This window comes from Nelusetta ayraudi, unplaced genomic scaffold, assembly GCF_046127955.1.
Source record: "Nelusetta ayraudi isolate G7.1 ecotype Tasmania unplaced genomic scaffold, CSIRO-AGI_Nayr_v1 ptg000005l, whole genome shotgun sequence".
In the NCBI taxonomy this organism is placed as follows: domain Eukaryota; kingdom Metazoa; phylum Chordata; class Actinopteri; order Tetraodontiformes; family Monacanthidae; genus Nelusetta; species Nelusetta ayraudi.
The window spans coordinates 8,543,961-8,571,928 of NW_027466055.1; the positions used below are offsets into that span (position 1 = coordinate 8,543,961).

General features: G+C 45.8%; 3 protein-coding genes, 1 long non-coding RNA gene and 1 other non-coding gene across 5 annotated transcripts; 1 reads left to right on the forward strand and 4 right to left on the reverse strand.

Moving 5' to 3' along the window:
• Positions 1-1,825: 1,825 nt before the first annotated feature.
• On the reverse strand, positions 1,826-4,775 carry nkx3-2 (NK3 homeobox 2). Its single transcript, XM_076012297.1, has 2 exons — positions 4,083-4,775; positions 1,826-3,220 (listed from the first exon to the last, which is right to left on the reverse strand). The coding sequence occupies exons 1-2, from the start codon at positions 4,573-4,575 to the stop codon at positions 2,796-2,798; spliced, it is 918 nt and encodes a 305-aa protein (XP_075868412.1). The 5' UTR covers positions 4,576-4,775; the 3' UTR covers positions 1,826-2,795.
• Positions 4,776-5,460: 685 nt separating this feature from the next.
• LOC142877616 (uncharacterized) lies at positions 5,461-12,990 on the forward strand. Its single transcript, XR_012923925.1, has 3 exons — positions 5,461-5,595; positions 12,097-12,173; positions 12,866-12,990. It is a non-coding gene; the product is annotated as an uncharacterized LOC142877616 (long non-coding RNA).
• Positions 12,832-23,790, reverse strand: bod1l1 (biorientation of chromosomes in cell division 1-like 1). The gene is made up of 30 exons (XM_076012296.1): positions 23,556-23,790; positions 23,294-23,418; positions 23,025-23,215; positions 22,007-22,492; positions 21,736-21,885; positions 21,456-21,613; positions 21,219-21,315; positions 20,999-21,125; positions 20,829-20,886; positions 19,010-20,747; positions 18,805-18,875; positions 18,574-18,718; positions 18,371-18,493; positions 18,227-18,270; positions 18,110-18,149; positions 17,924-17,991; positions 17,747-17,837; positions 17,595-17,653; positions 17,426-17,501; positions 17,281-17,327; positions 16,983-17,166; positions 16,619-16,716; positions 16,374-16,500; positions 16,231-16,283; positions 16,019-16,121; positions 15,863-15,939; positions 15,582-15,720; positions 15,353-15,494; positions 14,239-14,316; positions 12,832-13,359 (listed from the first exon to the last, which is right to left on the reverse strand). Exons 1-30 carry the CDS (start codon positions 23,670-23,672, stop codon positions 13,203-13,205), a joined length of 5,169 nt encoding a protein of 1,722 aa, XP_075868411.1. The 5' UTR covers positions 23,673-23,790; the 3' UTR covers positions 12,832-13,202.
• Positions 23,791-24,251: 461 nt separating this feature from the next.
• On the reverse strand, positions 24,252-24,333 carry trnal-aag (transfer RNA leucine (anticodon AAG)). The gene has a single exon. It is a non-coding gene; the product is annotated as a tRNA-Leu (tRNA).
• Positions 24,334-24,541: 208 nt separating this feature from the next.
• aurkb (aurora kinase B) lies at positions 24,542-27,467 on the reverse strand. The gene is made up of 9 exons (XM_076012298.1): positions 27,350-27,467; positions 26,774-26,812; positions 26,600-26,681; positions 26,488-26,521; positions 26,188-26,376; positions 25,822-25,960; positions 25,562-25,710; positions 25,280-25,454; positions 24,542-25,104 (listed from the first exon to the last, which is right to left on the reverse strand). Exons 1-9 carry the CDS (start codon positions 27,353-27,355, stop codon positions 24,931-24,933), a joined length of 987 nt encoding a protein of 328 aa, XP_075868413.1. The 5' UTR covers positions 27,356-27,467; the 3' UTR covers positions 24,542-24,930.
• Between the last annotated feature and the right edge of the window lie 501 nt (positions 27,468-27,968).

Sequence of the window (27,968 nt, forward strand, 5' to 3'; positions counted from 1 at the left end):
AGAAAAGGCAACGTCATTTTAGAGACGTGAATGACAAATTGCAATTCCGTTTTACTGTTAATTTTAGGCCTCCTTGTTTTCCTGTTCGAAAATTAAAATAAATACTGTTGTACAAGTAAATTACACAAAAGTTCACTCTAAATATTCTCCGACAAATACTTTGATATATTCCACGTATCACGTATCAGTTCCCCTCTCGAGTTGTTACAGTTTATTGAAATCCACGGAAATCCTCCCGTCTTCTCGGATAGCAACACAGCTTGGGTGTATTTTCAAAGCTTCGTCTTTTCAGAGTGACTTGGGATTTATCGTAACAACAAAACGCCAAGCTCTGCTGCTGTTCAGATCGCCCCCTGACTTGTGATGAGGGAAGAAGGGAGATACTTTCTGCTCAAGAACCTCCTTGGAGTGCACGCAAATAAAATCCTACGAAAAGCTTTTTGTTTTTCTAAGTCACTCTGAAATGAATCATCAAGCAGCCCGACTTAAATAAAACGATTTTCCAATAAACATTTTCAAATAACATTGTCCAAATATTTTCCATCCACTGCATTACTGCAACTCTAGATCCCTCGCTGCACGGAAAGAAGATTATTTTTTTCCTTTTTTTCCCCTTTTTTGTTAGCAATGTGCGCAAACATGTTATTAGGCGTCTTAAGTAGGCGCGAAGTGTTCTTGCACTTTGCGTAATTCCTTCACATGCGTCACGCATGGGTTGGGGTCACAGGCCGATTGATCGCAGCCAACCTGTATTATTCACTCCACAGAGAATTTTTGCCAGGGGGGGATAAAAAGGCTGAAAATAAAAATAAGGCGGGTGTGAGGCGGGGGCACGGGCACCGGTCTCACGGACGCCGATGTGGGTGTTTTCATTTCAGCACGACGGGTTAAAAGGGAAACCATGTCGCGATACGTCCCCGTGTGTATCAGATATCTGCTCATGCAGGTGGGAGAGGAAGTGATGGGGGACTCAGCATCCCTCCGTCCTCACAGGAGAAGCATCGCTGCCGCTGCAATCGTGGCCTCGGCGGGCGTGTGAACCTGCATGGAAGGAGGATCAGATGCGAGGACAAAAAGGCGCCACCGGTGGGCAAGGGGGCCTGTTTTGACCGGAGGGGTGGGGGGGGGGGGACGCCCGACGAGGGGCTGAGCAGAGGTGTCTCGGAGGTGTGAAAAAAGTGCAATAGTGGCGCGCAAATTTTTTTCTAACACAAAAAACTGACGCTCGTCCAGGTCCAAAACAGTTGCACCACATCCGACACAAAGACTTAAAAAAAAGACGCTCCCAGTCGCCGTCTTCCGTTTTGCAACAACACACGTCAAATAGGTGCTTTCGTGGCGCTGCAGCGGTGACAGACAGGGGCCTCCTTAACCTCCTGAATGCTCCTCTCATCCTGTTGACATGCGCCTCTAAAGGTAGCTGTCACTTCGCCCCGTCCGGGAACCACCGAGCCATTCATCATTGTTCGACAGGTGTTGCCGAGAACCAAGTCATGCTGGCCCGGGTGACACCTCCAGGCTGAGGGAGTCCAGCCCGGAAACAGTGGCATGAGGTTGGAGGTGCGCGAGGAGAGGCAGCATTTTTACGCAAAGTTGCTCGTAACGATGCTGCAGAAAACCATTCTGGATTATTGTTTTAAACACATATTCAAATGATTACTTTTACTTTAAATATATATATATATATATATATATATATATATATATATATATATATATATATATATATATATATATATATATATATATATATATATATATATATATATATATGTTACCCAACGGTTTATTTTCTTGCGTTTTTTAAATATATATTTATATATATTTTTAAAATATATATCTAGACCACAATGCAAAATATTTAGCACTCTCACGCTCTGTTTCGCGGGACGTTTTAATTCGTTCAAACTTAAACGTTTAAACAATTTAAAAGAGACTCTTAATCCGATGTCTGTACCGCGGTTATTGTTGGGTCACGTATTTCTGCCAGGATGATTTATCGAATATTATCGAAATGAATTTATTTCTTCTGCCACTACGTCTTCAAAGCAGTAGTTATGATCGTTTAAACGTTTGTAATAAACAAAATAATCAAATGAAATAACATCCACGTGGTAATAATGCCTGATATGTTTTAATTTATGTTGAGATCCAGTCACTGAACACTTGGAACACATGGACACTTGAGTTGTGTGTTGTGGTGCGTTCAGGCCAGAAAGAGACGCCTGCTGCCTTCACTCTCCACTCCAAAATGTTATTCTAAAAACAAATGACGTACATGCTCAAAGTGCTAAACATCTTACTTTTACAAACACAGCAAGAAAAAAAATAATTATTATTATCATTATTACGATCATAAAACGCAACCTGCAACAGACACAGTTGTACGAAAAGTCACTGGAATATATATATATATATATTTAGATATATGCCCTATCACTGCAGAGGTAGGAAGGCGCATGTCAAATAGAGACCAGCATCAGGTTTTTCAGTCCGTTTGGGTCCCAAACTATGACTCGGGGGTCAATCGAGGGTCCCTGGAGGCTGTGCACTCTCCCGCACACCCAACTGTTAAGAAATTAGAGGGGAATGGGATGAAATATATTCTTAAACGGGTTTTGGACGGGGCGCTGGCCCTTGTCTCGGAAGTTCAAGTCTTTTTAGGGGGGATGTGGAACTAGTTTGGTACCTCCTGATCAGGCTCCAGATGTTCCCTCTATTGTCCGAAACAAAACACAGCTCGACTTCCTGGGAGCAAAACAAAAAATAAGAAAGCAAAAATGGAATAAATACAGTCACTGGTTCCCCGCACACGCAGACAGTGTCCATGCGGGGAGGCAGTAGGCGTACGGGTAGTAGTAGGACGGCTGCAGGGAAAGCAGCGGCGGCCGCACGATCTCCCCGGGGCTGTACTGTCTCTGGTCGTCCCGCACCAGCACCTTCACCGCCACCTTCTTGGCCGCCGGGGTGGACGCCATCAGGTCGGCGGCCATCTGGCGGCGCTTCGTCTTGTAGCGGCGGTTCTGGAACCAGATCTTGACCTGAGTCTCTGTGAGCTTGAGGGAGGCCGCCAGGTCGGCGCGCTCCGGACCGGACAGGTACCGCTGGTGGTTGAAGCGGCGCTCGAGCTCGAAGACCTGCGCATGAGAGAAGGCCGCCCTGGAGCGCTTCTTGCGCTGCTTGGGCTGGTCCGGGTTCTTCTCGTCCACCATGCTGGAGTCTGAAGGGTGGGAGGACGGAGAGCGTTAGTTCCTGTTTTTCATGTTGTTGTAATAGTTGTTGTTGTTGTTGTCGTCGTCGTCGTCGTCGTCGTCGTCGTTGTTTTGGCTGAGCAGCCACCATTTATTGCTTCCAAGAGAGAGTGGATAAAACGAAACACTGTAGCGTGTAAACCCTTCGAAAATAAGCTACAATGTATACATTTCAAAAATATTTTAGACGCAGACTTAATTCATAATTGCCAAATGGATACATTATAAATGGAGAAAAGCTTGTTTGCTCCTGCTTTGGGCCTGATGTGCAGATGTTTGGAGTTTGTTTTCTCCCTAAACAAAGACGTAATTCAATTACACGCCCATTTCTGCTGCTTCCCGTCTTATGATGGAAGTTAATCTGTTTCAATGAGTCCCCGGAGACGTCCAGACACATGTAATAATTGCCCCTAAAGTGTCAGGATTTGCCTCTGTGCCAGGTTAGATTTTTTTTTAATGAATTAATATCGTGCGTAATTTTTTTTATTTTTTTTTATTTTTTTTTATTTTTTGCTTTAAAGCCCACGGAAGACCTGCAGCATTTGATTATGTTGCTTCCCGACTTATGGTCGAAGTTCATTTGTGTGTGTGTCAATGAATCCCCGGAAGAAAAATAAATAAATAAATAAATATCGTGCGTAAAATTTGGGACATCTTTGCGTAAAAAGTCCACAGAAGACCTGATGCAAATAAGCCTGGTTATTTATTCGGAACTCTTTCGGCAGTTATGAAATCTAACAGGTCAGCGTGGTGAAGTTTAACACTTGTTGCTGTGGTTTATTATATTTAGATGATATTTTGAAACACATATTGCGTGAAATCTGTCCTTACCCGTTGCGTGACTGGGCTCGCTGTCACTTTTTGCGTTTTCTGCAGCCGCGCACTCCAGGTCGGTCTCCTCCTGCAAGCTCTCGTCGGGCACGTCGGACGCAGCCCCTCCGTCCTTCTCCAGCTTGCAGGCGGCCGGATCCTTCCGCTCCGTGTCGTCGCTGAGTCCCGAGTCCGAGTCGTAGCTCTTGGTCTCCGCCGGGAGGGGTTCGCGCAACTCCCCGGCTGCTCTCCGGGCGCCGCCGTTCATCTCCCCGAATATCTTCCAGCACGCCGTCTTGGAGAAGCACACGTCCAGCTCTGGGAGGTGTTTGCTCTCGTCCTTTTTGTTGAGGATGGCTTGGATGGAGAAAGGCATCAGGGAGTTGCCCCGCACGGCCATTTTCCCCTCTCTCCCTCTCTCTCTCGCTATCTCCAAATTATTAAAAACAAGGAAACTCTGCTCGGCTTTTCTTGTTGAGTAACCACCCCGCCAGACAGTGGACAGGGAATTCATTCACATCTTAGGCTGTAGTCCCTCAGCTCCGTCTTCCTCCTCCTTCTCCACCTCCTCTTCCTCCGGTGCTCGCTGGTCGCCTCCCCGCGGGAGAAGCCGTGGAAAGTCTCTGCTACGTCCGCAGGCGCGATGCTTCTCCTCCGCATAGCTGTGCCATCAGCCCGGGCTTCCTGCTCTCTCCGGCCCTTTTCACCAACCTCTAGTTTTTCTTTTTCTTTTTTTTCCCCCTTTCCTCTTAACCATTCACCCTTACCTGTGACTGACAGGCTCCGCTGCCGCCTTCCCATTGGCTGCAAAGGGGAGGGGACGCAGCCTCACTATTGGCCACTGTAAACAGCGTCATGCTGCTTTCATGGGATTTGGGGAAATAAACTGATTAGGAGATATTCAGAGGAGGCCAAACCAACAGTCGGTTTAACATCACATTGATTCGTCTAGGAGACTAAACTTTTACAACACACGCGTGCTAATATAATGTCTTTGACTTCATGATTCAGTATTTGGTGTTTTTCCTCTAAAAAGTGATAGGAATCATGTTAGCACTATCTTACCCAATGCCCCGTGCGTAAAAGATGGATAATACATTTAAAAGGGAAATCTACCGATAAATCACAGAAAATAACAAAGCAGAATCCTCTCTCTTCATTTCTCCAACACCCCATAAATGCAGCACCAGAACAATAAAGTTGTTGCTCGTGCCATTTAAAAAAATAATAATAATAATAAAAATGATTAACCCTTCATTGGCTAAATTTCCCAATTCGATTCGTTTAAAGGGTGGGGGGGGTGGGGGGGGCAGAGAGGATCGATAGGCGTCTCGTTTTGACCCCTTCAGCAATGAATTGGGCCTAATCACGTGTCAAGTTGGCAGCAACTGATCTACGTCCGATTGATCCGGAAGCCGTAATGTCTGCGGTGCTCGGCCTCCGCTGCAACAGAGACGCTGAAGTAAAGCAAGCTTCCACCATCTCGACCTGCAGCTGCAGACTCCACGACAGTGTGTCCAACTTTCCTGTGTCGGTGAGTTTTCGGATTCGTGTGATCCACGACTAGTCATAAACATTGGCGTTTCTTCACGACTGAATAAAAAGTATGTAGCGTTAAATGAAAACGTTGATTGTATTCGCACACATGCATTCGAAATTTTCAATGACGGATGCTGCATGCAGAGCTGCAGGCGGGGGAAAAAAAAAAAACTGGTCGTCGTGGCCTCGTGGAACTCGCTCGTGAACTCATTAGCTATTGGTTGATAATTATTAAATATAAACAGGGGCGGAGTGCAGCTGCGTGGACGCAAAACTAGATTTACGCCTCGTTGAAAATTCAAAGGCCCTTCTGATTTTAGTACTATCATAATTTCTTATTATTTCGATATTTTTATTTCACGCATTTAACTTTTAACTTGAATAGTTTGACTGCGTTGCAGAAATCCTGAAATGAAAATTAGAATGGCTCCACTTAACCTTTCCTGAAGGGAAAGAAAAAAAAAACTTTTTACATAATTGTTGCTTTTGACTTGTAATTAAAAACGATTGTGCGATATTGTTCCGTCGAGGTGAGGAGTGGCCATCCAACCTACACGGCAGAACTCTCGGTTTGGGTTTTTCTGTGGCGAAGTTAAGGGGAAAACATTTGTATTATTACATTTGAACAAGGAAAAACTTAATGGGGATTTTTTTTTTCTGAGAACAAAAAATATTGAAATCACATTTTTTCAATGTCTTTTAAAATTACATTGAATAAAAATCGGTTATCTAAATAAACATGTCAGCTATTTCTTTGCCGTGTTTGTTTTTCTTTTTAAACAATACGGTTCTAAAATCTAAAATAAAGGGGAAAAACGTTCAGTCCAGTTGATGAAATGGAACAATGAGTAAAATATTAAAAGGATAAAAGAAATAACATTTTTAATGATAAATGAGTGCTACTGTCCACGGGTCGTTCTGCTGCTGCGGCCGTCTGCGTTACAGCGAAGCGCCTTTGCAAACGCAGCCAACAGGAACCGTGACTTCCGGTCATTTCACACTAATTTAACCGAATTTACAATGTTTCATAATAATTTACGCTTTTTGGCACGTTACCATCTTCGAGACACATTATTTCAAGAGACCCGGAAAAAAAATAAAGATATGTTGATAGAAATCAATAAACGAATAAATATACAAAAAATTAACACATAAATAATAAATTAAAACTTCCCGTTAAGTATAATGTAACTTCCAAGCTTAATTTTGAGAGGGTTTATAATGACAGGATTATGATTAGGCCTAATCATAATATTGACTTAATATTCATGCAGCCTCAGGGCAGCCTTCTCTTTGCGTGCACAAATTGTACCATCTAGTGGCCACTGAAAATACATCTCTGCAGGATGACACCTGGTACCTGAGGGTCAGCCAGAAAAACACTTTTCAACCTGCTGTGTCGACGTTTCAGACTGATGAAAAAAATTATTTTTCACTCAATTGTCTTTACTTGTTGTTGTTGATTTTGTTTATATAAGATTAGTTGCTTTTGAAATAACAAAATCCACCACTTAGTTTGTAGAACCAAGGCCAAAAAACACAGTTTTTGTCTCAGGCTTGTCTGAGAACTTCAGAATAAAAGCTCCCTGCCACCACAGGCAGTTGGGGGAGATCACAAACCACTGACACATCTGGTTATTTTCACACAACCCGTCCTTGTTGCTTTAGAAACTACTCGTTCCACTCAAGGCCAGTACACAAGCGCGGCCCATCGCATATAGTTTCTCCTCTCTTGTATTTAAAAACCACAACTTTCTTTATCTGTGTCCCTCTGGCATCTTATGCACACTCTGTTTTCTTTTGTCCTAAAAGCGGCCCGGCTGACCCGTGCGCCGGCCGGGCCTCACCCTGGGAAAAATGGAACATAAATAACGGCGTCTGCCAATTCTCCAACAAAGTGGGTCAGTGTGCGTTGCCTATCAGTGTGATGCGGAGCAGAGCGCAGCGGGTCGCTCTGTGTTTGGGTAACCGCACTGTGAGGAGCAGTAATAAGCAGTAAGTAGCAGCAAGTGGCAGGAAATGTAAACAGCGGCTCGGCGCTCCATTCAGACAACTGCAGTTTTGGTTGCAGGGTGTTTGTTGTGAGGATTGCAAATCTGTGATTCAGTTGGGAAAAGGAAAACTTTCTTCTGATTTCTTCCCGCTGATTCCGTTGGCTCAGCATCAGCGAGTGTTTGCCAAAGGAGAAGGTTCTGTCAAATGTGACGTGCAAGTTTGTGGCTGCAAGTAGGGCGTCTGTGAAACGCCAACAACTCATGAAATAACTAGTGTAGAAATGGAAAAGGACTAAAATAATTTATATTGCAGGAAATAGTGCAAACAGTGCAAAATACAACATGATTGTTGCTTACTGTAGTCAAGCCAAGCTATAGTCATATTTTTTCTGACAACAATATTTAGTCACTTTTATGAGTTAAAGAGAATCACAGAGAATCTGCACTTTTTAAATTTAGATTTGTTTTTGTAGCAATTTTAATAACATTGATAATTCCATGTCTCATTATTCATTGTCAATACTTCCAATTTAACATATAAAAACATAAATATAGCCCATCCTTATAGTTTCAGTAGATGGAATCAATGAAGTCCAATTATTAACTCACAAATTACTTGATTTTTTTTTTTTTTTTTGTCACTTTGATATGTCTAAACCTTACTTTTACAGTTTCTAACAAATTTAAATTATCAAATTAAATTCCCCTGAGAAATAAAAATGCACTCAGTCCACAATCCTCTTTCGGGCAAACAAATCAATGAAATATTTTGCTCCGAGCAATCAACGTGAAAGACCTTTCCTCGACAACAATTAACCTTTGACCGTTTCAAAGTAGAGGAGTCTCCCCCTGCTGGTCAGGAGCCGAACCTGCAGTCATTGGGAATCCTTGAAACGCTTGTGACGCTCGCCACATAATGGCCGTGCCAGGAAAAGGTACGCTGCGTGTTCTTTGTCGGTCTACAATTACATGACCCCGTAATAGACGCAGACACTTTGTCTGCTCTCCCGTAGTTTAACACGGGGGCGAAGTCGCCACAAACCTTCCAGTAAAGGAATCAACTTAAACGGCGTATTAGCCAATTACATCTCCCCCACTAGCACCGCCGCCCCCAACCGCCTTTTTTTATTCCCCCCTCCCCAACCATGTCACTCACTGTAATCTCGTGTTTTCATCAGAAATCTCCCTTGATGCAGCAGCACGCTGGTTGCCATGACAACATCTGTTTCCCTCCTGTTGCTCAAGGTGCGTTCAGTTCATGACGCCTGTGTGTGTGTGTGTGTGTGTGTGTGTGTGTGTGTGTGTGTGTGTGTGTGTGTGTGTGTGTGTGTGTGTGTGTGTGTGTTTGAGTGACAGGGATTTTGCTGCATGCACACACACACACACACACACCCCTTCTTATGTGAAAATAGCTGCCAAATTGTGTTCACATGGAGCGGCGCATGCACGCGAGGCGACTGCCAAGAGTCATTTACGGTAAACGCTTCCCCACAATGCCCTTCACATTTCTCACCGAATCACAGATCCACCGTGATGGCACCGCTAATCAACCCCAGCATGGAGAAAGTGGAGGGATGTCGGGGGGGGGGGGGGCGCGACGGCTGCCAACTTTAAGTACACTTTTAGCCTCCTAAGTTACCACCAAACCCTTGCTTTTTTCTGTTTTTTTCCCTCTCTTGCATGCGATGCAGCACTAAATGGAAGATCCCCTGGGACCGAACACTTAATACAGTAAATGGAAGCGAGAGACGGGGAAAGCTCCTCCGTCTGCTCGCAGCTATTCCAAACATCCCAGTGATTGCAGCAGAAGTGAGGGGAAGGTGAGCGATGGAGGGGGCGTCCTGCCGTTACAGTCCAATTAATGTGTGTAGATAGCGCAGGCGTGATTTATGGTTTATTTTCAGCCCCCGCGGTGCTGACAAACGAGCTCCAGGCCGCCCGCTGGCACGCAGCAGATAATGCAGCTCGTCTCCTGCTCCAGGTCTCCAGGAGACCTTCTCCTCGTCTCGCTCCCCTCACTCACTCGCCTCAACTCCAGGCGTCCCTCAAAGCTTCACATCCCTCCGTCTCGCTGCTTTTGACTCCTTTGTTCAAAACAAAAGGAAAAAAAAAAAGAGTGCCACTTATTGAAACTGGGCGACGAGACGCAGCTCTGAATACTTCAAGGGCCATTTAGAAATTCTTGAGATATTATGGGCCTCTTTTCTCAGCCGAGGGTGAAGCGGGTGTCAGAGGCTGCAGCTGCAGCCTGCAGCTCCCGGAGAAAAGCCTCCGCTGAAGGCGTTTGACAATGGCAGAGTTGCCACTGAGCCCCATGTTCACAGGGCAAAATGTGAAGCAGCACTTTGATTAGCTGGTGGCTATTTCAGGGCAGTCAATCTCATGTAATGTAGGAATATACGACAAGAAGAATTTTAACAGCATGTCTTGTTTTGTCCATCAGTAGAATTACCAGGGGTTTATCACTTTTTTTTTTTTTTTTTTCACCTAAGTGGGCCTAATGGTGCAGCGTCAAGTGTATAAATACAACAGAAAATGATGTGTCTGTAAAAGTTACAGTTACTGCACAGCGTAAGGTGTCATCAAAAGCCAGTAGATGGGTGTCCCTGGCCTTGTCTTCTACGGTATTGAGGGTGGCACCCAGCATGGCCACTCAGGCTTCAGAGCTGGTGCCTGAGGACACACCAATGCATATTAATGAAAAATTACCAAAGAGCAGTCATCATCATCCTCATACTATATGTGAGAAACTGCCACCAATGAGCACAGAAAACAAAAGGGTACAAGACCGTCGACGACAAACATGAACTCTGAGGCCAAGAATCAAACGGGGGGAGAAGAGAAAGAAGAAGAAGATATATTTTCATGAAACTGCTTTTTACACAAAACACATGACAGCAAAAATCCCCTCTGAGCCGACGCGTCCGTACGCAAACATTCGGCCCTGCGGTGTGCGTTTGCTGCAGCCTTTAGATGCCGGGGTCCTGTCTGAGATGGTCGCTGGGCTCGGTGCGGTAAGAGAATGGAAACTCAAACCAACACTCTCCCCCCTCCCGCTCCCCGCCGCCTGTCACTGCCCATTTCCATCACCGCCGCAAGAAACACTGCTGACGTTTAACACCTGTTAACTTTTATGTCTTCTGAGAGGAGCGGCTGAACGGGTGGGGGAAGAGGGGGGGCTAGTTATTGGCTGGTGGCAGGACAGACAGACGGATGGACGGCTTGCTGGACTGCTGCCTGCATCAGCTCCATTTTGTTGCATTTCTTCCTTTTTTTTTGAGGATTTGTCTTAAATTTAAAAAAAAACTATAATAACGTGCATCCAGTTTCAGTCCAACTGAACCAAGTGGTGTTGGTGAACTGCAACTCGTTTGGCCACATTCTTTAAACCAAGCGGGAGCAAACTACGGACCCATCAATTATTATTCGCCTCAGAATTTCTAGTTTTATTTTTCAATGAAAATATTTGAAGCGAACACTTTGGGTGGCTGCACCCTGTGCAGACAAAAGAGAGATTGCATGTTAGTCCGATGGTCCGGGTAAATATCTCTATATATGTAAAACATTTTTTGAAACTCTGACATACTTTTTTTTTTTTTTTATTGTATTTCATCTCATTTCCATGAAACTCTCCTCTTGATGGAGAGGCAGCGGCCAAGCTCAAACCTGCAGCACTAATAAATCACACTAATACACAGCAAAATGTCGATCCCCCCCACCCCCAACACGGGAGAAACGACACAATGCTGATTGGCCACAATTGAAACGACGTCCCGAGCAGTCCGATGGCGCCGGCCGCTGAATGGAGCCCTGGTTGTCTGCCAGGCCGGGTGAATAAACCAGCGGCCATCCAAACCCCCTTTAAATGGGAGCTTAATATTTTTAGGGCTTGGATTACAGCGGCAGGAAATACCTGAGAGCTGCACCTCCTCCTAGGAGTCAGCAGGAACGCTCGGGAAAAGTGCAAGAGGGGGAACTGAGGCTTTCCCGTAACCCGCCCCACCGCCCCACCTCCTCCTTTCCAAAGTCTACTTTTTTTGGAGCGTGGCGTTCAGGTGCGGCGATTTAAGCCTCCTCACATGTTAATGACGGCGGAATATTTCTTTCTGGGTTTGTCAGTTTTATCCCCCATTAGCAGGCAGGAATGTCCTCGGCTCTGCGCGGCCCTCCGGGGCGATTGGTTAACGTCTCTGGATATACACACACATCACAGACAGCACATCCATTTCGGGCACACGGACGAGATAACATGGGAGGCGGAATACGGGCCAATTCAAAAAGAAATCTGTATATTCTGCGCCGCACGCAACCCGAGGAAGCAAGTTTAGCTTTTCTTCAGGAAGTGTAAACCTGCCGGTTTTTATCAGCAGAAAGGCAGAATGAGCTCATATTTTAACCGCCGCGCTCGCTTATAAAGGTTCCGTCTTGTTTAAAATACGTTTCCTCAGTGCAATGTGTCTCGAACCTGCCGATGAACTCCTCATCACAAGTTCTTGTTGCAGAAAATGTGTCCTGCAACAGCCAGTGTTGGAAATCAGCCCTTTATGATGTCACAAAGGAGCAGCGATAACATGGCCAGGTGAGTGACCACACCCTGAGCCAGCTGTTGGCTCCGCCCTCTGAGACCACCTTGTTTTTGTCCCCTTTCAAACATGTGGCCGGTCCGACTGAATGAGTTTTAGCAGGAAAGTAAATCTCATTTTTCATGGGAGGCTGCAAACAGAGGGCTCTCTCTGATTTGTTTGTTTTGTTTTATGAAAATGGTGATTCTGAAACTTACTGGATAACTGATGGTGGCTGTGACAACAAATGCAATTTTACATGTTCATCTGCAGTGAAAATACAACAAATCCAAAACTTTATATTCCAAAAAAAAAAAAAAAAATACAGAATTGATTTTGTAAGAACAATAAAAGGAGGCAACACTTTAGTTATTTTGCATTTATGACACAAAATTTGACAGTTACAAGTGGGCCCTAATATCAGCCAACTCCATATCTATGTACTATGATGTCTAAAATAATGTAAAAAAAAATATCTAGACTGCATTAAATAGAATCATGGGGGAGCGGGGAACAATGTAGGAGAAGCCGTTTCAGTTGTTTCAGTTCTTCGTGTACAGTCACGTTTTCTCCCCGTCGGCAACACTAAAACTTTCAACACGTCTGCCTTTTTAAAAAAGAATTAAAAAAAAAAATACCAACCCTTTTAGGAATAAAAAGAAAACATTTAAAAAAAAAAAAAGCATCCATCTCCTCATGTCATTCACAGAATGAATACTGGATAGTACGAGTCCACAGTGAAGACAAATGGCCTTCACACCGGTGGTTTTCTACGTTCTAGCGGCTGGCAGGCGGCCGAGCTTGATTTCACGTCTAGATCTCGGGCCGAGCCGCGCTCGCCGCCTTGAAATGGGCTTCGAGAGGAGGAACGCCGTCCGATCGAGCGTGAGAATCGATGGTTTTACGCCACGCAGTTCGGAGCTCGTCAACGTCCTCCTGGCTGTAAAAACTAAAACTAAAAACTCTCAGAGTCCAGGAACTGAAGAAGCGACTCGGACTTGGACCGGGCCGAGAGGAACCGGCGTGCTGGGGCCGTGAGGGCAGCTTCAGCGTTTGGCTCTCTTGGATGGCGGCTCCTCCGACTTCTGGCCTCCTCGCGTCCGCACTGCTTGGGGGCTGGCCTCGGCTTTACGGCCGCCCTTTGCCGCCGCCGCCGTTGTCACCGCGGCCGCCGCCACAGCCGCAGCCTGGCCCCTCGTCCCGCTGCAGGAGGAAGACAAGGCGCAAGTGTCAGCCCGTATCTGCAGCACGTCGCGTTCAATGTGCTGCACAAAAATGTGTTTTTCTATGAAGAGTTATGGCTGGGAGAGGCGCATTAACGCGTGTGAGTACATGCAACTCTTGGCGTCCCAGGCTTTTCTGGTGTTTTTCCAACAATGGCGATTGAACGGAGACGAAAGATAAAATGGATTTGAAGTGAGAGGAAATAAATTACGAAGCCCGACAATTAAAGTTTTATTTTACATTTTTCTCTTGTAGCTAAATTAACAAAATAATTTAATTCATTCACATCAGAAATCTGCCACTGATTTGACTACTAAATAAAATACAGCTAAATTATTGTTCATTTAAACCAGCGTTTCTCAACGGTGGGTCGCGGACCTGTTTTGATGGGGTCACGGCTTTGTCGGCAGTTTCCCTTTTTTTTTTTTTTTTTTTCTTCTATAAATGTATATATTGCAGGACACACAATTCAATTCAATAATTTCAATAATTCATTTAATTGGCATGGTTTGGTCGAGCTTTTTTATTTTTAGGGAATAAATTTGGATTGTGAGAAATAAAATGTGGGTTGAGAACAGTTGAGAACCACTGATTTATATGTAGTAGTAATAATAATAATAATAATGTTAGTTTTAAGGCATGGATTTACCACCTTAAATATAATTACAAAAAATATGCACCATTTCACGATTACTTTCCTTTTAATACATTTGTGAGTGTAATTATAAAAGTCCTATCCTGGATTTTTAACGTACATCTTTAAAATGTGAAGCACGAGCAACTTTGGGATCATTTGTACGACTACTTTCTTACACACAAGGTTTTTGCCATTTTGGCTTCCAGTCGCAGCAAACTCACCGTGCGCTGGTGGAAGCCGCCGCCTCCTCTTTGCCCCCCTGCCGACTGGCCCGGGTGGACGGTTTGCTGGGCTTTTTCCTGAGGAGCAACAAAAACACACATGGAGCAACAAGTCCTTCTGACCATTTGTACCTGATGCGAGTTTGGAAATCAAATCATCACTGCGCCTTTATGCTTTCACTTGAAGGTGGAGCCCAGAAGCTTTTTTTTTTTTTTTTTTTTCTTCCACTCTCAAACCAGCTGCTTTGTGCTTTTTTGCTATATTGTGAGATCACATGGGACATCACAGAAAAAAGGGATTGACATCATGGCAGCCCAGCCCAGGGGCCGATCATTCCTCCTGCCAGCCACAGTGGAATTTGGTGTTTGAAGCTGAAGCCGATGCACAAAAACACCACAAATGCCACAAAATAATCCCTAACACAACACATAGACACAGTAATGGGGTCATGCAATTGAGATGACAGAGGGAATTACTGTTTGTTTTTTTATTGTATGTATGACTCTAGTGTGTGTAGTGTATGACAGTAGTCTGTAGTGTGTATTGCTTATGTATTCATTGTTGCAGTTCCAATGTTTCCTTTAGTGTAATGCACTGACTGGCGTTTTTTTTTTAATTGCGTTGTGCATGTCACTATGACAGTAAAAGTCTATTCTATTCAATTCTACTGTCACGTGATTGGCCAACAGCTCGACCACCTCCCACTCTGGGCTACCAATGAGAGCGGCCTCTCAGTGAAGGGGAGGGACGGAGGGAGGAAGGGAGGGGGGGAGATTTGACACTTTTCTGTCTCCATCTGCTCTGTGTGACTCAGTGTGACTGTGATGAGGTCCAAAAGATTTTTGGGGGGATTCTGCCTTTTTAGGACTCATTATACTCCTTAATTTGAAGGGTTTCAAATAACCAAAGGCTATCAAACCCAATAAACTGGCCAATGACGTAAAACAAAAATAAGTCTAATGCTTTCATTTGTATTTACAATAATCCATCTTTTGATGAATATTTAAATAAATTCATGACCCGCAGGGAATCAAAATTGATCTGTCAGGTCCTGTGATGATGAGCAGAACTACGTCTCGATGCTTCTGTTGTGTACGTGAGCTCTTTGAGTACCGTTCGGCCTCCAGGCGAGATGCCAGGCGTGTGGTCGCTCTGGTTGCCTTTCCTCTTCCTTCCCCTCTCTCTCCGTCCTCGTCCTCCTCTTGGTCTTCACTCTGCTCGTTCTCTTTGTCCGCCGCCTTCTTCTCCTTTTTGTCTTATGGAGAAAGGTCATGATTATTGTGACGATGTAACTTTGACCAGCTTCCCGTTTGTGAATCAGCTGCTTTTATTTTGTGCTCACCTGGATCCTCTGCAGCAGCAGCGGCAGCAGCAGCAGCAGCAGCAGCAGCAGCAGCAATAGTAGCTGCCTTTGGCGGCCGACCCCTTCGGCCAGGTTTCTTCTGGGTCTTCTCTTGATCTTCCTGTGGCGCCGCCTCGACCTGCAGACCAGCACATAACAGCAGTGAGTGACTGGCTGTGGTTAGAAAAGACTCTGGTCGAGTGTGATTTGGGAAAGTGACGACGGAGCAAAATGTGTGCAGGGGACGACTGCGGTTTTCCTCGGGTTCCCTGCCGACTTACGTCATCCGTTTTCTTCTCCTCGCCGTCCTCCTTGACCTCGTCTTGACTCTCGGCGTGACTCACTGGAGGGGAACAAACTGGGGAAACCAAAGACCACATTAATAAGGAAGACAAATCCCCTTTTATTTTAAAAAGGACAGATGTGAATTTTCTTACCGCTGTCTGTCTCGGGCTGTTCCTCACTTTGCTCCTGCTGACTGTCGACTCTCTCCTCCTCCTCCTCCTCCATCCCTTCATCCTCCTCTTCAGCCTGAGCTTCCTGTAATTGGATCATTTGAATGCACACGAAGGAAAAAAAACTGATGCTAATGCAGGAGCAATGTTCAGCACCAGGCGAATGTTCTCATGAGCAAACACGACCATCTCACCTGCTCAGATTCCTCCGCTTCTTCTGACCTCTTTCGTTTCACCGCTGGCGTACCTGAGAATCAAATGTGTTTGATTTGCTGACACGTTTACAAATTATGGGACGATTTTCTCATGAAAAAGTAAAAAGGAGAGAGAACGTTACGTGTGTCGGCCGTCTCCGCGGCCTCGCAGCTTCCTGCAGCTTCAGTGTCTTCCAGGACCGGAGCCGACGGGTTGGCCGCACTCTCTGGATCTTCACTTTCCTTCTTCTCACTTTCCTTCTCACTCTTCTGTAGATTCAACAAACAAAAAGCTCAGACGGCTCCAGCAGACGAATATTTATGAAATCTGACAAAAAAAAAAAAAAAAAATGTGGCATATGGTGCAAAACATGGTTAATTGTGTCACCTGCACCTCTTGACTCCCTGTTGGTTCCGCGCACGGTGGTTGGTCGGTGCTCTCTTCCTCTTCTTTCTCCTCTTTCTGCTGCTTTTCATCATCCAAGGCTTCAAAGAACATCACAGACAACACCGGATGAAATCAGACCACCAGCATTTAAAACCTGATCAATTTGTGTGGGTTATTTTGTATTTGTGTATATTTCTAGTGTATTTTCTTTTCTTTTTTGAATCAATTAACTGCATTGAAATGATTCAATTAATTGTATACAAACTAAAAAAATCATCATTTTGAATTTGTCGATCGGACTCCAAATCCAGCACCATCTACACAGTTTATTGTGCTGCAGGACATCCACATTTATTAACGCCACACACAATCTTACCAGCAGCAGCAGCAACCGGCGCTTCTTCAGTGACAGCAGCAGCTGAAGGCTTCTCCTCGGCACTCTGAGCCGCCTCAGCAACATCCTGGGCTTGATTCTTCTCCTCCCTGGGTTTTGGCGGTCGACCCCGGCGCGGCTTTTTAATTTCCACTGGCAACTCTACATTTGTCTCCTGGATGTTAAAGAAAGGCTAACGAGAAAAAAAGATTATTAGATGCGTCAAGAGCATGTTTGCACTTAGTTGTCGAAGGGGGGGGGGGCAGACGACTGACGGGATGATTTTTACCTCAGCAGGTGGTTTTTCTTTGGTTTCCATGTCATCGTCTTTTTCTCCTGAACAGACAAATTATTTCATTTAGCCTTGAACATTTAAACATCTTTTCAATATAAAATTGTAAACCAATCTGATCTTAAATTTTAAAGCGCTGTACCGGCTTCTGCCACGGCTGCAGCCGTGCTGGTGGACAGTTTGCGTTTACGTCTTCCGCCTCCTTCCGTCTTCTCTTCCTGCGTGACAAAAGATCAGGATCAGTTCAACCAAAGTGGGGGTGGGTGGGACTTGTCAAATGTTCTGCAGCTGGAAAAAAGAAATGCCACAACCTTTGGCGGCATGTCGGGCGGCGTCTCCTCTGCCGGGCTGTCGCTGCTGGACCCGATGGCTGAAAAAGCAGGAGGTGACGATGAAGTGACAACCGGATACGATTTCAATGTCGTTTTAAAAATTGTGTTTATTTTACAGTGACTGGACTCACCTTGTTGCTGGACTTGTTCGAACAGTTCGGGTGCTTTGTCCATTTCGCTCTCAGTTTGCTCCTCGGGCTTTTCTGGGACGTTTGGCTCCACCTGAACACCGTTGACATGGAGGAAGATGTGAGCGTTGCCGTGTCGCCTGCACGGAGGCGAGTGAGCAGGTGAGACCTCGCTCTTACCATGTTTGAATCCTCCGACTCCTCCGCTGGAGCATTTTCTGCCTCCGACTCCTTGTTCTCCGCGTCGCCTAATGTTGAGATTTTTTAGTGAGCAAGAGGAGCAGCGTTCAACCAGCCTGCAAGTGGAGGACTCGCACCGCTAATTTACACGCATGACTCAAGCGGAGGGACTCAGGGAGGACTCACCAGTCTTGGTCTGTGTGTCCTCGACTTTTTCTTCTGTGGCCTAAAGTTGAAGAGAGACAGTATCAAGTGTCGACTCAAAAAAACATTTTGGGAAGATAATGCTACTCAGCGACTCACCTGGAGGCTAATCTCCATGACCTCAGTATTCAGCTCCGTTTGCCCTAAAGTGACAACGCAACACTCAGGTTTATAGTCAGCTGCAGGTAAACCGTTCTGATTTTTAATTTTTTTTTGTCAAAAATGTGCATCTAAAGCCCTCACCTTGCTCTGCAGCTGCTTCTACAGCTGCGTGTTCGCTGGCAGCAGGAGCAGCCGAGACCAGGCCGCCCTCCGACGCATCTCCCGCCTCTCCTTCAGGTTCAGGCGCAGCGGCTTCCAGAGCAGCTGGAATACCGCAGGATAATAAATATAAGACAGCGCTAAGCAGATACAGGTGAGTATCTGAACGGAGGTCAAGGTGTCACCTTCAACTGTTTCTTCCAGCTGTGTTTCAGGAGCTGCTGCCTCAGGAGCTGCTGCCTCCTCCATCACAGTGACCTGGTGCACATCAGAGGTGGGGGTGAGCTCATCAGAGGTGGAGGTGAGCTCATCAGAGGTAGAGGTGATCTCCTGCGAAAAGAGGAGTCAGACTGAGTGGAAAACAAACGATGCTGATTGGGAAAAAATAATAATTTCAAGTCCTCTGGTGTCTTCACCTGTGGAACGGTGGACTCGGAAGTTTCATCCTGCACCGCGTCCGTCTCCATTTGGATACTTTCAGTCCAATCTGTGGGGGGAAATGGTAAAAAAGGTAAGTGGGCTGCACTTATCGACTCATTCACCCTGAGACGAGGGAGAGACGTGTGCTAATGTTGCAGGGGAACATCTGTATAACCGACCATCACATGTTCATCAGCGTACCTGCAGTGTTTGTTTCCTCCTGGGCTTCAGGTTGGACAGACGCCTGGTTCGGACCTGCTGGTGGCTCTGCGGCCGTGACCTCGTCGGGTAGATGATGCTCCTGCTTCTCCTCCTCCTCTTCCTGTTCCTCCGCCTCTGCTTCCATCGGCTGCGGCTGTGGCAGCGGCTGCGGCTGCGGCTGCGGCTGCTCCTGGACGTCCTGGCAGACCAGGGCGGAGGTGACGGCGCCGCAGTCCATGGAGAGCAGCGTGAGGGCCGCCTCCTTCATCTTCAAGTCCGCCTCGCGCTCGCTCATCTGGGCCGGCGCGGGGGGCAGCCGGGCCTCGGCCGACGTGCACACGTCCATCAGGGTCAGCAGGGCGTCGGCTTCGCCCGGCACGGCCGACATCTCGGCCAGCCGCGACTCCAGCTCGCCCTCGGGGGGCTCGGGGGTGATGTCGCTCAGGGCGTCGCAGGTGTCGTCCGAGAGCGAGGTGGCGGTGGCAGCGGTGGTGGTGGTGGCGGCGACTGGGTCGTCATGGAGGGCGGCAGCTTTCTGCGCCGGCTCATCTGCAACCAGGCTCACGGGGGCGACGGCGCTCGGCTTTGAAGATTTCTCCGACTTTTCCAGTTTGTCTTCTCGGGCTGTTTTCTTCTCCTCTTGGCTGCCGTCTCGTTTTTCCTTCTCCTTCTTCTTCTTTGCGCTCTTCACCTCTGATTTGTCGTGCTGAGTTTCCTCGGACGCTTTCCGCGGCTCCTTTGTGTCTTTCTTCTTCTCCTTGGCCGCCGGTGCGGGCCCCGCACTCTTGGCCTGCGGGCCCTGGGCTTTGCTGTCCATCTTGGATAACGTCTTGGTTTCCTCTTTGGATTTGGACTTGGACTTTTCTGCGATTTTGCCTTTTTCTGTGGGCTTGACTTTTTTGGGCTCCCTGTCCGTTTCCGAGCCCGACTTGTTTGATTTCTGTCCATCTTGATCCGTTTTAGTCTTTTCCCTCTCGCCGTCTTTCTTGCCCTTGTCCCCTGGCCTGTCGTCACCGTGACTCTTTGACCTTTTCAGGACATCCTTGGAGTGCTTCTCCTTCTTCTTGCCGCCGTCTGATACGGGATCGACGTCGGCCCGATCGTCAAACAAACTGACAGACTCGTGACGGGGAGTCTGCTTGAAATCACTCTTGGCTGACGTTTTCTCCCCCTTGGCTTTTTCCTTGCTCTTCTCCTTCTCCCGACTCTTTTCCTTCTCCTTCTCCACTCTGACGTTCTCCACTGACGGAACTTTCGCCTTCTTGACAGCGGCCTCCTCCGCCACGCCCTCGGAGACGGACGGCTTCCCGTCCCTCGCGGCTCCAGCCGTTTTCTTCTCACTCTTAATCTTTGGCTTTTTCTCGCTTTTCTCCTCGGGGGAAACCTTGAGAGCAGCTCCGTCCCTCTGCTGCGAGTCGTCCGCCTGTTTCGACTTGAGTTTGGCGCGTTCGTCCGACACGCTACGCTCCTTCTCCCTGCGTTCCTTGGAGTGGAGCTCTTTGCGAGGCAGGCGGTCGAACTTCCCGACCGAGCGCTGTTTGAGAGCCTCCTGGGAACCCTGCTCCAGCTCCAGGATGAAGGCGTGTGTCCTGGTTTTATCAGGGAGCTTCTTGGCCTCGGCGGAATCTTCGGAGAGGCTGCCGCTCACCCGCCTGTGCCTCTCATCGGAGGACGTGGACTCGGACAGGTTTCTGACCAGCTTCGGCTGGAAGGGCTTCAAAGGTGCAGGTTTCACCTCCTGGTTTTAAAGCAGTGAAGTGTAAGAACGTTGTTGAGGGTTGACAGATTACCTGAGATTCATCTTACCAACCATACGCACCATTTTCTTGGACACGTCTGCGTCACCTTTCTTTTTGCTTGAAAGTTCTCCTTCTTTCCTAAAGGTTAAGAATTTACAAAGACCTTTTAGACCGTGCAGACAAATACATTCTCTCAGCAGTTTGCAGATGTGAGCCGTTTTTGTTGTGCAGCAGCAGCCGTGTGACCAACCTGGAGTCCAGCTTCCTCTTCCTGCTCAGAGCCATTTTTTTCTCCAGAACCTTCCTCTCTTTGCGAGCCTCTTTGGCTTTGGGCCGCTCCTGTCCAGCAGAGTCGTCGCTCTTTGGCTTTTTGTTTTCTGAGAGGATGATCGGAAGCGTTAGCAGCAGTGACGTGAAGAATGAAGACGGACGATGTGATCAAATCAACGTGATTCGCTGGAAGAAAATACCGTGTTCTTCAGTCAGCACGGCTTTCAGTTTGCGTTTCTCTTCCATTCGCTCTCTGTTCTGTTGTCTCTTGAGGAGTCTCTCCTCTTTGTCCTTGGCCTGTGAGAGACACGATGAGCACAGAGATGAGGAGTCATGACAGAAATGAAATGAGAAAATTCTTTGGAAAAAAGCCCTGCAAAAGCCATTGAGCTCTGTTAAGTCTTAAATCTGCTGTTGTGTGTCTTTCAAGAACTCACTGCGGATCTTCGGCGCTCCTCCACGGTGACTTCATCATCAGAGTCACTATAGTAACGGGAGTAGAGGAAGGGCTTGTGAACGTAGGCCTTGCGACGAGGTTTACGGTCTTCATCTCCTTCTCCGCTGCTTTGTTTCTTGTCTCCACACTCCCCATCATCTGGTGAAACAAAACACAACCAAACACTCGGCTTAGACATCAGAAATCTCTCTGCTGCTGGAGGCCCAGTCGTGATAAATTCACAGCTGCTTTTTTGGCAAAGAGAAAAGAGAAGTAGAGACCATCTGCAGGAAGCTCCCCTTCTTCTGAGGAGTCGGACCTCTGCCCCTCGTCCTCGCTCTCGCCCTCGAAGGAGGACAGGTCACTGGTGTGGACGGAGCTCACGGTGATGTCGCTCAGGCCTTCCAGGTCCGAGTCCTCCAGGAAGTACTCTACAGGGTGACGCCACAAAGTAATAGGATGTAACAAAGTCAGATTGATGCTTTAAAAAGTCGCCGACGTTTGTGCGCCAGCGATGCGTCTACACGACGGGAATCAGTCAGAGCGACCCACCTTCCTTGATCCGCTCCCTGGCTTTCTGTTTGGCCTGACTGGCGGACCTCTGCTGATCGTCATCCTGCTTCTCCTCTGCGATTCTTCCCGCCAATTTGCCGGCAACTTTGTCTTTGTCCTCCTCCACCAGCTCCTCTGGTCCCAGCTCCCCCTCTTCCATCTTGACCTCCTCCATGACGCCGTCTCTGCTGAGATCCATCTGCTCCCCTGCGTCCTCCAGCTTCACTTCCAACGTCGGCGTCTCTGACGCCGCCTCGTCCGTCTCCATCTTTGCGTCGTGCTGGCCATCTGCTTCCCCGACGAGGCTCATGTCCTGCTGGCTGTCCTCTGACAGCAGTTGCAGGGACTCGTCCGCGGTTTGGCCCTTGCGTACCCTGTCTGTGCCTGAGGTGGCTCTGACACTGGCCTCCTGCCTGAGTGATGTTATGGTGTCCAGGATGGACATGGCATCGCTGGCTGAAGTGGTGGCCAGAGCCGGCTGCACAGCTGTGAAAATGCAACATTGTGGTTTAGCCGCATCGCTGTCAGCCAGACCTTTTAGATTTTTATCTTACTGAAATTACTAAATGAAACAAAGCAGCAAAAAGCTGATTGATACATTTTAAATGCCATGTCCCATGCTACTGTTACTGATGAGGCAGCAGGTGGCAAAGCTGCTCCTGAAACACAGGTCCGTCCTTCCATTCATTCATTAATTAATTTCCTACAACTAGTTATGATGGAGATGTTACCCTGAGCAAGCAGGGCACCAGACTACATATAAATGGTTGCATTTTTTCCCTATAATTTGTGAGGGTGCAAGTAAATTTCCTATCTACTTGTGCAACCAGTAAATTTGCCTTTTTATTTATTTATTTATTTATTATTGAATTGATTTTGTTACTGACAAACTTAAGAAAAGAACTGCAGATCACTGAAAACACTGTACTTTCTGTATTTACTGTCAAAGTATGTGTCAGTAACAGAGTAAAAATGTGAATATATACTTTGCAGGTACATTTACAGTGTGCCCCTGTACCTTGCTCCACAGTGCTGTTCTCTGGTTTGGGCTCCACTGCAGGCGGTGGGGCTGGCGGCTCCTCTGAACAGCTTCCAGGAGACAGAAACTCCCGCACCACCCTCTCCACCTGTGGCCTGAAGATGTGGTTGACTTTGGGGTCGACCACCTGCGCCACGATCCTGTCCACTCCCTGCTCCAGCATCCCGGACCTGAGAGGTACAGTTGGATTAAACTCTGCACCCCATCCATTCCAATAGCATGAACTGCACCGCTTCGCTCTGACTTACTGAAGCACAAGTTGTCTGATGTTGTTTCTCAGCTGGTTCTTGTTCAAATGAGGGCTCCATGTGTGGTTGGAGAGATGATTCGAGACAAAGTTGTCCACTCTTTGTTTCAGGTTTAAGTAAGCTGGCTGCAAGGCAAAAACAAAAACAAAAACTGACAGGCTCTACCCCAACATTTGATTAACGTCGTGCATATATATTATTATCGAACAATATAGTATGTTTAATAGAGTCTGGAGTAAAAATTTAAAATATATGTGTATACCTTCGTGTCGACGTCTGCCAGGCAGTCCCTCCGGAACTGATCGAAGAGTCCTTGTGATTTTAAATGACTGACAATCATGGAGACCAGCTGCGGGTCTCCGGGTGGTAAACCGGCCATGTTTAGACGCCCTGTTTGCCTCAGCTTCGGGTTAGTGGATGGAACGAAAAAGTTAATTCCTGCGGCACATCCAACAAGACCGCGGCTGAGAGCGCCAGTATTGTGTTATGGCCGGAAATAAAACCTCGGTGAACCGGAAAAGGTTTATGCTATTTTTCGTCCCGTCAAAATAAAGTTTCTGGACAGCGTGTTTTTTTTTACAAGTAGCGTTTTGTGGCGGTGTTTTTTTTCTTTTTTCTTTTTTTAATTAATAAAAAAAAAAAAAGCAAATTAACAATTTGCCATGCTACACATATCTGTAATGTATTATTGACTGTGTTGCATATTTTCTTTTACGCCCTGAGCCTTTCAACTCAGGTTATCGTTCCTTTAGTGACCCTTAGTGGCCACTTTGACACGTTGCGAATGAAACACGCTTCGTCAATATGCATTCAGTTTATCATCGTATAAAAATGTCTAAATCTCATTACCAGTTTCAAGCTATAATACTACCTTTAAATAATTATCAGAAATTACAATTAAAAAAATTTAACTTATGAATAATCGTACCGTGTTTTCCTTCATTCATCAAAAGGTTTCTGGCAGCGGTGGGATTCGAACCCACGCCCCCGAAGAGACTGGAGCCTTAATCCAGCGCCTTAGACCGCTCGGCCACGCTACCGTGATGGTTTGGATGGTTTTTCTTCCCATATATTGTATGTATATATGTATGGCTACAGAACTCTATAACTTGGTGTACTCTTTCCTACATAATGGTGGGCCAAATACAAATTTTCACCACAATGGACAATATGATAACACGAGCCCCATACCCACAGTTGCGTCAAATGCTGTAGTCAAAAGATTCAGTTCTCAGTTTGCACACAAAATGTATATACACTTTTATTAGATATTTAAAAGATATTTAAAATAGAAATCCTACATGACAATATCTGTGGGTGGACTGACACAGCCTGAAGCAGGATAACAGCAGTATTTTGGTGGCAACCATCAAATAAAAACATTTTTAAAAAAGGCATAAGATAAGTTTCAGAGAAGAAACGACAATGAAACACAGACAACCAGGCAGAATCCTAAACAAAGATATTGACAAATGACTGTACAATGTAAAAAGAAAAAGGTACACATTTACAACGTCCCGAAAACAATGTAAGTTTAAAGCCTGTGGCAGTGAAACCAAGATACAGTGAGCCCAGAGTTTGCTGTAAAAAAGACAGAAAAAGGAAAGACAAGCATAATGTAAAAAGATCAGGTGGGCTCAAGATTTCTGGGTTGGACATTCTGGAGGGAGGACTCGGCGTGCATTGGCGCGCACCCACTGGTGCTCCATGACTCTCTGTAGTGGGAGACGATCGTTTGGGTTGTAGCGGAGCAGCTTTGAGACGAGGTCCCGCGCACCCTCTGGGACCATACTGGGGAACTGCAACTCCACCTGGAAAACAACAAAATACCATTTTTGAAAACTGAAAAAGTACTGATGTCATGAAGACAATCATATGGACTCATTATGTTGTTGTTGTTTTTTTTTTTTTAATTAACTGCACTAAACATATGACGGTGAGAGTTTATTAATAATAACTTTCAGCTCCCATCTACTCAATAATAACCTTTGTTATCTTTTTGTAGGTTTCCGTTGGTGTTGGAGTTTCAAACGGTGGGTGTCCGACCAAACATTCAAAGCAGAGGATCCCGATACACCACAGGTCCACCTTCTCACTGTGAGTGCGACCCTCAACCATCTCTGGAGGGAGGTAGTCCAGTGTGCCGCACATTGTCCGACGTCTGCAGACATTTTTAAATAGATGTGCACAGACAAAATGGGCATGTCAGCATGAACCAAATTGTTATGTGATGCACATGAGAAAAATGGAGCATGGTTGATTCCTTACCTCAAAGAAGGTGCATGGACAGACCAACCAAAGTCTGCAATTTTCAGCTCTCCACGATAGCCAAGGAGCAGATTTTCTGGCTTGATATCACGGTGAATCACCTTCTTCTCATGACAGTAGATCAGGGCATCGGATATCTCCTCCATGAACTAATAACGGTAAATAGATTTGCAATAAGTTTTAATTTCTTAGACAGGTTTAGATTTTTTTTTAACCCAAACTATAATAGCAAAAGAAAAAAAAAAGCAACAAATCCTCACTGTGGCTGTACGCTGGGCATCAAATCTTCCGCATCTCTGTAGCTCCTTGTACATTTCACCACGTGGAGCATACTCGAGCACCAAGTACACCCTTTTCTGGTCGTGGAAATAATTGTAGAAGCGCAAGATGTTTGGGTGCCTGAGAAGAAATATAAAGACGGTTGAAGGGTCTATTTGCAAAGCTGCAGCAAAACCAGAAAATGAATAGCCAGGTAGTTGAGGAGAGGCAAAATTGTTTTTTTTGTTGGTTTTTTTTTCAAAATGTTGACCATTAAAATAATTCTTGCCAACAACAGGACAGAGCCGGCAAGCCATTTATTCAATGATGTTATTAACTGAATGGTTTCAAGGGAATCAAATACTTACTTGAGATGAGACTGAATCTCAATTTCCCTCCTTAGTTGATGCTCCACACCTTCCTTCTCCATTTGGGACTTGAACAACACCTTTAACGCCACAATGGCCTCCAGTTTCTTCACCTTGGCCAGGTATACATTGCCAAATTTACCCTTTCCCAACGGCCGGCCAATGTCAAAATCATCAATTGTGATTTTCCTGAGGCAAAATAAATGTTCGATCAATCCTCCCAACAATTAAAAACAAAACAAAAAATAAATCTGATAAAACAACACAATCCTTTAAATGGGTGGGTGCGGTATATCTTACTTTGTGGATGAGCTGACACACTCTCTCCCAGGGCCTAAAAAAAATTAAACAGTCTAGTGAGCAGGCAGATTCCAAGGAATGATTAGTTTAAATCCGAGTGCAGTGTGCTGACCTGTGATGGCATTTCGGTCCATATCTGATTGTGGCTTCACCTGAACGCGCTGTGGGCCTACCACTGCCAGGGGAGTTGTGAACTGACATTTAGAAGGAAAAAAAAAAGATTAATAAAAATGAATTAACTCGGTGGTTCAAACTTGGTAGCTGTGGACAAATGCTGTCATTTTACCGTTCGTTGCAAGGCCCTCGGCTCATAATTTTCTTTATTCTGTGGGCGGACGAGATTGCAGCAAGGTTATTTTTATTATTTAGGGTTTCTTTTTTAAAAGACATTTATTCAGACAGGCATTTCATGTTTCATCTACAATTTTAAATTGAAAGGCATGTGATTGATTTTGAATATTGCCGGGTGCGTTTCTGGTCTTACTTTCTATACTGACCAACAGATTTTCACAGAATTTCCGTTTGAAATAAACGGGCATTGTCATATTTGCCGAGAAGGCCATTTTAACACAAGCTAGGCTAATAATAGCATTCTTGCCACAGGGACTGCAGAATACAATGCAGACTGGCTCAGAGGTACAAATCGTACTTCTGAGCCACTGGGGCTCTTTTAGTCCGTATTAAATATGGTGGTTTGTGTTCTTTTTCCGTCGTTGTCTTTCAATCGGCAAGTTTCGCGAACCCATCGTTAAAAGTGGTGCGTTCAACCAAAACCAGTTACGACGAGATCTGTGCCCGAATGGTTCGTCACACCTTTCGCTATACTATTTGGCTTGAAAAATAAGCAAAAAACAGTTGTTACCTGCATTGCTGTAAGAAACTGGACCCAAAAAAATCCACTGATGCACAAGCTGGTCTCGCTCTGTATTTTGAATTTCTGCGAGAGCAACCGCCTGTTTCAAAGTTTGTTCTCGATTAGCGATTGGTCGGTGTACTAGTAAAGACGCCTCCCATTTGTTCGACGTTTGTTGGGCGAAGGCGTTTGATTGGTTGATGATTTGTAGCCCCGCCATATGTTCTCTTAAGGTCGCACGGGTTTTCGTTTTTGTTTTTTAAACTAACGATTGTGAATACATAGACATTTTACTTGTCACATTTTTTTTTTTTTTTTACGAAGAACTACAGCAATTGATAACAATGACAGCCACGTGTTTTGGGCGTTGTTGTTGTTATTTTTATTTTTTTGTTAACATTGAGACGTTGAAAAATCAACCCACCAAATACAACTAGAAGGTAGCTTAGTATTATTTGGCGTCGAAACTTCTTGTACAACCTTAAGTTTGACTAAGACTCAAAATCTCGATTTTGTTTCGTGAAAGGAGTAATGAAGATAACCCGGAGCATCTTTTTTTTTTTTTTTTTACATGTAATATGGTCAAATCATTTTGGATTGCCACCCGTGTCTTAATTCACCAGACAAA